We start from the raw sequence: 10233 nt of genomic DNA, 5'->3' as shown, positions 1-10233 counted from the left end.
ATGTGTCCAGATGAGGGTCAGGAGATCAATGTTTACGGAGCAGACTATGGACGCCGTGACTCGATGACCTGTGCCTACAAACGACCTCAGTCTCAGATTCAAAACACGGACTGTTACAGCCCCGCCCCAAAGGTCGCCCAAAGGTAACTCAGCGTTTCAAATGATTATCACAAACTTCTACTGTCGCTGTTTCAATCATTTGTTACATCAGAGTAACAAACACCAGAGTAACAAACATCAGAGTAACAAACTCCAGAGTAACAAACATCATAGTAACAAACTCCAGAGTAACAAACATCAGAGTAACAAACTCCAGAGTAACAAACTCCAGAGTAACAAACATCAGAGTAACAAACTCCAGAGTAACAAACATCAGAGTAACAAACTCCAGAGTAACAAACATCATAGTAACAAACTCCAGAGTAACAAACATCAGAGTAACAAACTCCAGAGTAACAAACTCCAGAGTAACAAACTCCAGAGTAACAAACATCAGAGTAACAAACACCGGAGTAACAAACACCAGAGTAACAAACATCAGAGTAACAAACATCAGAGTAACAAACACCAGAGTAACAAACTCCAGAGTAACAAACACCGGAGTAACAAACATCAGAGTAACAAACACCAGAGTAACAAACACCAGAGTAACAAACTCCAGAGTAACAAACACCGGAGTAACAAACATCAGAGTAACAAACTCCAGAGTAACAAACACCGGAGTAACAAACACCAGAGTAACAAACTCCAGAGTAACAAACACCGGAGTAACAAACACCAGAGTAACAAACATCAGAGTAACAAACACCAGAGTAACAAACACCAGAGTAACAAACATCAGAGTAACAAACTCCAGAGTAACAAACATCAGAGTAACAAACATCAGAGTAACAAACATCAGAGTAACAAACTCCAGAGTAACAAACTCCAGAGTAACAAACACCAGAGTAACAAACATCAGAGTAACAAATATCAGAGTAACAAACATCAGAGTAACAAACTCCAGAGTAACAAACTCTAGAGTAACAAACTCCAGAGTAACAAACTCCAGAGTAACAAACACCGGAGTAACAAACACCAGAGTAACAAACATCAGAGTAACAAACACCAGAGTAACAAACACCAGAGTAACAAACATCAGAGTAACAAACTCCGGAGTAACAAACTCTAGAGTAACAAACACCAGAGTAACAAACTCCAGAGTAACAAACACCGGAGTAACAAACACCAGAGTAACAAACATCAGAGTAACAAACACCAGAGTAACAAACACCAGAGTAACAAACATCAGAGTAACAAACATCAGAGTAACAAACATCAGAGTAACAAACATCAGAGTAACAAACTCCAGAGTAACAAACTCCAGAGTAACAAACACCAGAGTAACAAACATCAGAGTAACAAATATCAGAGTAACAAACATCAGAGTAACAAACTCCAGAGTAACAAACTCTAGAGTAACAAACTCCAGAATAACAAACTCTAGAGTAACAAACTCCAGAGTAACAAACTCTAGAGTAACAAACTCTAGAGTAACAAACTCCAGAGTAACAAACTCTAGAGTAATAAACTCCAGAGTAACAAACATCAGAGTAACAAACATCAGAGTAACAAACATCAGAGTAACAAACTCGAGAGTAACAAACACGAGAGTAACAAACTCCAGAGTAACAAACTCCAGAGTAACAAACTCCAGAGTAACAAACACCGGAGTAACAAACACCGGAGTAACAAACTCCAGAGTAACAAACTCCAGAATAACAAACATCAGAGTAACAAACTCCAGAGTAACAAACTCCAGAGTAACAAACTCCAAAGTAACAAACATCAGAGTAACAAACATCAGAGTAACAAACTCCAGAGTAACAAACTCCAGAGTAACAAACTCCAGAGTAACAAACTCTAGAGTAACAAACTCCAGAGTAACAAACTCCAGAGTAACAAACATCATAGTAACAAACATCAGAGTAACAAACATCAGAGTAACAAACTCCAGAATAACAAACTCTAGAGTAACAAACTCCAGAGTAACAAACTCCAGAGTAACAAACATCAGAGTAACAAACTCCAGAGTAACAAACTCCAGAGTAACAAACTCCAGAGTAACAAACATCATAGTAACAAACTCCAGAGTAACAAACTCTAGAGTAACAAACTCTAGAGTAACAAACTCCAGAGTAACAAACTCTAGAGTAATAAACTCCAGAGTAACAAACATCAGAGTAACAAACATCAGAGTAACAAACTCGAGAGTAACAAACACCAGAGTAACAAACTCCAGAGTAACAAACATCAGAGTAACAAACTCCAGAGTAACAAACACCGGAGTAACAAACTCCAGAGTAACAAACATCAGAGTAAAAAACATCAGAGTAACAAACTCCAGAGTAACAAACATCAGAGTAACAAACTCTAGAGTAACAAACTCCAGAGTAACAAACACCAGAGTAACAAACTCCAGAGTAACAAACTCCAGAGTAACAAACTACAGAGTAACAAACTCTAGAGTAACAAACTCCAGAGTAACAAACTCCAGAGTAACAAACATCATAGTAACAAACTCCAGAGTAACAAACTCTAGAGTAACAAACTCCAGAGTAACAAACTCCAGAGTAACAAACATCATAGTAACAAACTCCAGAGTAACAAACTCTAGAGTATTAAACTCCAGAGTAACAAACATCATAGTAACAAACTCCAGAGTAACAAACATCAGAGTAACAAACTCCAGAGTAACAAACATTAGAGTAACAAACTCCAGAGTAACAAACTCCAGAGTAACAAACTCCAGAGTAACAAACTCTAGAGTAACAAACTCCAGAGTAACAAACTCCAGAGTAACAAACATCATAGTAACAAACTCCAGAGTAACAAACTCTAGAGTAACAAACTCTAGAGTAACAAACTCCAGAGTAACAAACTCCAGAGTAACAAACATCATAGTAACAAACTCCAGAGTAACAAACTCTAGAGTAACAAACTCCAGAGTAACAAACTCCAGAGTAACAAACATCATAGTAACAAACTCCAGAGTAACAAACTCCAGAGTAACAAACATCATAGTAACAAACTCCAGAGTAACAAACATCAGAGTAACAAACTACAGAGTAACAAACTCCAGAGTAACAAACTCCAGAGTAACAAACTACAGAGTAACAAACTCCAAAGTAACAAACATCAGAGTAACAAACATCAGAGTAACAAACTCCAGAGTAACAAACTCTAGAGTAACAAACTCCAGAGTAACAAACTTCAGAGTAACAAACATCATAGTAACAAACTCCAGAGTAACAAACTCTAGAGTAACAAACTCTAGAGTAACAAACTCCAGAGTAACAAACTCCAGAGTAACAAACATCAGAGTAACAAACTCCAGAGTAACAAACTCCAGAGTAACAAACATCAGAGTAACAAACTCCAGAGTAACAAACTCTAGAGTAACAAACTCCAGAGTAACAAACATCATAGTAACAAACTCCAGAGTAACAAACATCAGAGTTAAAAACATCAGAGTAACAAACTCCAGAGTAACAAACTATAGAGTAACAAACTCCAGAGTAACAAACATCATAGTAACAAACTCCAGAGTAACAAACTCTAGAGTAACAAACTCTAGAGTAACAAACTCCAGAGTAACAAACTCCAGAGTAACAAACTCCAGAGTAACAAACTCTAGAATAACAAACTCCAGAGTAACAAACTCCAGAGTAACAAACTCCAGAGTAACAAACTCCAGAGTAACAAACATCAGAGTAACAAACATCAGAGTAACAAACTCCAGAGTAACAAACTCCAGAGTAACAAACATCAGAGTAACAAACTCCATACTCCATTCAGATACTGGGGCGCTCGGCGCCATTTTGGATCCATTAAACAGCTTTTCTCGTACTTTAACAGTCTAAGAACTGAAGCTCAAAATCATCTAAACTGGAGTGATCACTTGTGCAGTTCATTCCTGTTTCTTCTGCAGTTTACATGTGTGCAAAGGACACTGGACCATGTGGACCATGTTCCACTGGACCGTCCAGTGAAACATGGTCCACATGGTCCACATGGTCTACATGGTCCACATGGTCTACATGGTCCACATGGTCCACATGGTCCACATGGTCTACATGGTCCACATGGTCTACATGGTCCACATGGTCTACATGGTCCACATGGTCTACATGGTCCACATGGTCCACATGGTCTACATGGTCTACATGGTCCACATGGTCTACATGGTCCACATGGTCCACATGGTCCACATGGTCTACATGGTCCACATGGTCCACATGGTCTACATGGTCCACATGGTCTACATGGTCCACATGGTCTACATGGTCCACATGGTCCACATGGTCCTTTGTACAAACATATAAACAATCCATTCATATTTGTTCTTCAGCCGTTGCAGTAAATGATGTTTGTTTTCCAGCTGCAATGGTAAAAACAGCTGTGTCATCAGAGCCAGTAACTCAGAGTTTGGGGACTCGTGTGGAGGGACCTACAAGTACCTGGAGGTGGCCTACGTCTGCCAGTGTAAGTCACATCCACTATCCCGCTGTGGCTCAGATGCCCTCCCAGGGTCAGTGCAGTGTGTCAAATGCTCTTCTTCTTTTTCAGATCCCTTCAATTTCATCCAAAATTAAGATCTTTCACAGACGACGAAATAATGCTTTTCACTTCAGCCGCATCAGTCCTAAAGTTTATATTTTCTTTTCATAATTTTGCCTTTGTAATTTCTTCACGATGTTTAAAATGGCTTTAACAATATCTCTGCTCCTTTGGCCATTCTAAAGTAAAGTTTCACAGATCTGTTTTTCTTGCCACTTTCTGTCTAATGACATTTAAATGATGAAGGTTTTATTCTTGTACGTTTTTGCTTTTAAGAATTCAATGTTTTACTTTTGTCACAGTTTTTGTTTCTACTTCTGTTTTGCATTTTATATCTTTTTTATTATGTTTTGATCAATTCATCAAAAGCTTCAAAAAGATTAAACACTTTAAAGAATTCCAACATCACGGAAAATATTTTACATTTACTTTGTACCTCAGTTTTATTATAGAGCTGTAATATTAATCATAATTTAAGTGTGAAGGGAATTTGAATGTTCACAAATGCTGCACATTTAAAGGTCTGTAAACAACAAATGATCATTTAATGTTGTATGTTGTGTTTAAATCTCAATGGTTCTGGGTAAATAATGATTAAATAAAAAAATAAAATGTATAAAAGCCTCGATAGTGTTTTATTCTGTGTAAAACTGTACACTGTAGGGAACAAACAACATGAGTCCGAGTACTAACCCTTGTGGCACACCATATTTGAAAACTTTAGGGATTGTTCTACCTCCTGTTGTTTACGTTCAACTGTTGTCAGATAAATGTGATTTTCACCAGAAGAGGGCGCTCCTCTGGGTGTTACTCTGAGACTCGTCGACCGCAACAGGAAAGAAGAGGAAAACGGGAACTTTTTAAGCCCTTTTTTGGAGCAATTATCTATAATAACAATGTAAATGTAGAGTTGTGAGTGTGAGTGGATTGTGTGCTGTGGATGCCGAGGTGAGAGTGAGAGAGAACATTCTATTTCCCTTGAGCCTGTGACTTTACTCCTCCAGAAGGTTACGCACAGGGCTTTTGAGTTTGAATCAAGGAAATAATAATAATAAAAGTAAATATTTCACTTTCGGTACTTATGTCAGGATCAGATGTGGTTCAAACGACCCTTTTCTTTTGTTACAGTTCAATTATCATTATTTTGTTCTTTAAACGAGAATAAAAAATGTTCTTTTCAGTGTTTAGAGAAGCAGTTCTGTTTCATCTTTCTTTAAAATAAAAAGTGCAATTGTAAACGAATCATAACAAACAAATATTCATTCACGTTCATATTTAATGGGTTCACTTCAACAGCACACAGTCATCAGGGCGTGGCCAGTCATCAGGGCGTGGCCAGTCATCAGGGCGTGGCCAGTTACACACAAAAACATACTATTACATGATGTATAAGCCAAAACACACTATTACATGATGTGTAAGCCTAAACATACTATTACATGTGTATAAGTCTAAACACACTATTACATGTGTATAAGTCTAAACACACTATTACATGTGTATAAGCCTAAACACACTATTACATGTGTATAAGCCTAAACACACTATTACATAGTGTATAAGTCTAAACACACTATTACATGATGTATAAGCCTAAACATACTATTACATGTGTATAAGTCTAAACACACTATTACATGGTGTATAAGTCTAAACACACTATTACATGTGTATAAGCCTAAACACACTATTACATGTGTATAAGCCTAAACACACTATTACATGGTGTATAAGTCTAAACACACTATTACATGTGTATAAGCCTAAACACACTATTACATGGTGTCAAATCAAATCAAATCAAATCAATTTATTTTTGTAAGGCCCAAAATCACAACTGTAGTTGCCTCTGAGGGCCACAGGGAGAAATGAATCAACAATGTCTGTGGTGGCGAGGGACGATGTCCCAGGGTCCTCTGTCCTTAGACTCTCCTTCTCGGCCAGGAAAAACTACAAAAAAACCTCTTTGGGAAAAAAAGCGTAGAAACCTGGAGGAGTTCCAGTGAAGGAGAGATCCGACTCTCACAGACGGACAGACGGACACGAGGAGACTGGAGCTGGACCCACTCTTCAGGCAGATGAGGGACCGTCCACACAGGGCAGGGACCACTTCACCAGGAGAGGGGCATCTGGGTCCACAGGTCCTCAGGAGTGAGAGAAAGAAAAAGAAGGCGGTGAACAGTTTGCAAGTGGAATCAAAAAAAAAAAAAAAATATTGTTTGATAGCATAAGTAGTCAGAAGAAGAGGAGGATAGTGCTCAAGCTGTCATACTTCCCCCAGCATAGTTACTCCTAGGGCAGCGTAGCTGAAGCTGTGGGTTTATCTTTCTGTTCCTAACTAGTCTGACCATAAGCGATTTCGAAGAGGAACGTTTTAAGCCTGGACTTAAATGAAGAGACTGTGTCAGCATATTTAACATGGGTCGGGAGCTGATTCCATAACACAGGAGCTTGGTAGCTAAACGCTCTACCTCCTACAGTACTTTTAGAGACTCTTGGCACCACCAGAAGGCCGGCATTCTGAGAGCGAAGAGCTCTGTTTGGATGATATGGTTCTAGAGCATCTTTGAGGTAGGATGGGGCCATGTCATTTATGGCTTTGTAGGTCAAGAGTAGAATTTTGAATTTGATTCTAGACTCGACGGGGAGCCAGTGAAGAGACTTCAGCACCAGCGTAATGTGCTCTCTTCTTTTTGTTCCTGTTAGTAATCTTGCTGCTGCATTTTGAACCAGTTGAAAGCTTTTTATGGAGCTTTTAGGACACGCTGCAAGCAGGGAGTTACAGTAGTCTAATCTAGTCGTTACAAATGCATGGATAAGTTATTCGGGATCACTTTTAGGCAGGATTCTTCTGATTTTGGCTCTTGTTGCGCAAATGGAAATAGGCTGTTTTACAAGCTTGATTTATATGAGCTTTAAATGAGAGCTCCTGGTCAAATAAGACTCCAAGGTTTCTTACAGTAGAACTGGAGGCTACACTGACATTGTCCAGTGTGACTATCTGCTCAGATAGAGCGTCTCGTAGATGCTTAGGGCCAAGCACAATGACCTCGGTTTTTTCAGGGTTAAGAAGCAGGTAGTTTAGTGTCATCCAGGTTTTTATCTCCTTCACACAAGTACTAAGTCTGTCTACTTGATCGCTCTGATCAGGTTTCATTGATAAATACAGCTGAGTGTCATCTGCATAGCAGTGGAAGTTAATGCCATGCTTTCTGATCATGTTGCCTAATGGCAGCATATAAAGAGTAAACAGAATTGGACAAAGTACCGAACCCTGTGGCACACCGTAAATTACTTTAGAGCTTGGTGAGGAGCTCTGGTTTACATTAACAAATTGGAACCTATCAGATAGATAGGATTTAAACCAGCTGAGGGCTGTTCCTCCAACACCTACATCACATTCTAACCTCTGCAGTAGAATGTTGTGGTCGATGGTGTCAAACGCTGCGCTGAGGTCCAACAGAACCAGGATTGAGACCAGTCCATCGTCAGCGGCTAATAACAAATCATTTGTGACTTTAACTAGTGCAGTTTCAGTGCTGTGGTGGGCTCTGAACCCTGACTGGAAAACTTCAAATAAGTTATTGTCCTGCAGGTGGCGACAAAGCTGTTTTACTACAACTTTTTCAAGGATTTTAGAGACGAAGGGAAGATTTGAAATAGGTCTGTAGTTTACCAATAGGTCGGGATCTAGATTAGGCTTTTTCAGAAGAGGTTTAATGACTGCATGTTTGAAGGACTGTGGAACATAGCCACTTTGGAGTGAAGTATTTATTATATTAAGAATAGGATCTATAATTAGGGGGAGAATGTATTTGAGGAGTCTGCTTGGAATGGGGTCTAGGACACAAGTTGAGCTTTTATAGGACATAATGGCTGAAGTTATCTCTGCTTGATCAACAGCTGTGAACCTTTCTAGGTTTACAGGTGGATTTATATGGGACGTTAGATTTACAGCTTGGGCTAGTTCAGGGCTAATAGCGGGGGTAATTTCATCTAATTTATCTCTGATTGTTTTTATTTTATTGTTAAAAAATAGGAGGAAATAATCAGAGCTGAGAGAAGCTGGGAGTGAGGGCTCTACTGCACTGTGATCTATTAGATTTGAATAATATCTGGTTTGGGCCTTACGCAGAGCCTGCTTATAGGACAGCAGGCAACTTTTCCATGCTTTTAGGGATTCTTCTGTGTGAGAGCGACGAAATAATCCCTCTAACTTTCTAACTCTTTGTTTATGTGAACGCAGTTCTTGGTTGTACCATGGGGAGGCGCGCTTTGGCCTAATGACCTTCTGTTTTAACGGCGCTACAACGTCAAGAGCAGACTTCAGAGAAATCATGGTCAAGTCGACACATTGATCACTTAAACTGGGACTAAAGCTGTTCTCAGCAGGATCACATGACATGTCACTGAATATTGGCTCTATTATTTCTTTGAATTTTGAGATAGATTTTTCAGATATTGTCCTTTTCATTATAACTTTATTTTGTGGGACTGGATGATCTTTAAGAATAAACTGAAAGGTAATTAGGAAATGATCTGACAATATAGGGGTTTGAGGGAGGACAATGAGGTCACTAATCTCTGTTCCATACGTTAGGACAAGATCCAGAGTGTTCTTATGAGTGTGAGTCGCTTTATTTACATTCTGAGTGAAACCAATGCTGTCTAACAAGGCGCTGAAGGCATTACTGAGAGAGTCATCACTCATGTTCACGTGGATATTAAACTATAACTATTTTATCCCAGGCTAACACTAACTTTGATATAAAGTCAGAAAACTCTGTTAAAAACTCTGAGTCGGTAGATAACTATGAACAAAACTCCTTTTTGGTTTTTCATATTTGGACATGTGATCGACAGCATAAGGCTTTCAAATGAGTGAAATGCATTGTTAGTTTTAGGGCTCATGAGTAGGCTTGAGTGGGAGATCACTGCCACACCACCACCTCGGCCTGTGCTCCTGGCAGTCTGAAAGTTTACATGGGTGGGTGGGGTGGACTCATTTAGTCTGACGTAGTCGTCTTGTTGAAGCCACGTTTCAGTTAGAGCTAGAAGATTGGTGTATAAGTCTAAACACACTATTACATGTGTATAAGTCTAAACACACTATTACATGGTGTATAAGTCTAAACACACTATTACATGGTGTATAAGTCTAAACACACTATTACATGGTGTATAAGTCTAAACACACTATTACATGGTGTATAAGTCTAAACACACGATTACATGGTGTATAAGTCTAAACACACTATTACATGGTGTATAGGTCTAAACATACTATTACATGTGTATAAGCCTAAACACACTATTACATGTGTATAAGTCTAAACACACTATTACATGGTGTATAAGTCTAAACATACTATTACATGTGTATAAGTCTAAACATACTATTACATGGTGTATAAGTCTAAACACACTATTACATGTGTATAAGTCTAAACACACTATTACATGTGTATAAGTCTAAACACACTATTACATGGTGTATAAGTCTAAACACACTATTACATGGTGTATAAGTCTAAACACACTATTACATGGTGTATAGGTCTAAACATACTATTACATGTGTATAAGCCTAAACACACTATTACATGTGTATAAGTCTAAACACACTATTACATG

General features: G+C 38.7%; 1 protein-coding gene across 1 annotated transcript in view; it reads left to right on the top strand.

The window, feature by feature from the left end:
• Nucleotides 1-10233, top strand: part of LOC140363628 (rhamnose-binding lectin-like) — a 29710-nt gene continuing 19477 nt past the window's right edge. The window contains exons 1-2 of the mRNA XM_072450258.1: nt 1-143; nt 4421-4524. Of these exons, the coding sequence (XP_072306359.1) occupies nt 1-143; nt 4421-4524 (247 nt within the window). The remainder of the gene's footprint in view (nt 144-4420; nt 4525-10233) is intronic.

This window comes from Eucyclogobius newberryi, unplaced genomic scaffold (assembly GCF_026437365.1).
Source record: "Eucyclogobius newberryi isolate DKJ021-1_F unplaced genomic scaffold, fEucNew1.0.hap1 SCAF_17, whole genome shotgun sequence".
Classification (NCBI taxonomy): Eukaryota; Metazoa; Chordata; class Actinopteri; order Gobiiformes; family Gobiidae; genus Eucyclogobius; species Eucyclogobius newberryi.
The sequence above is the reverse complement of the archived record's forward strand: the minus strand, read 5'-3'. Positions and strand labels throughout refer to the sequence as shown.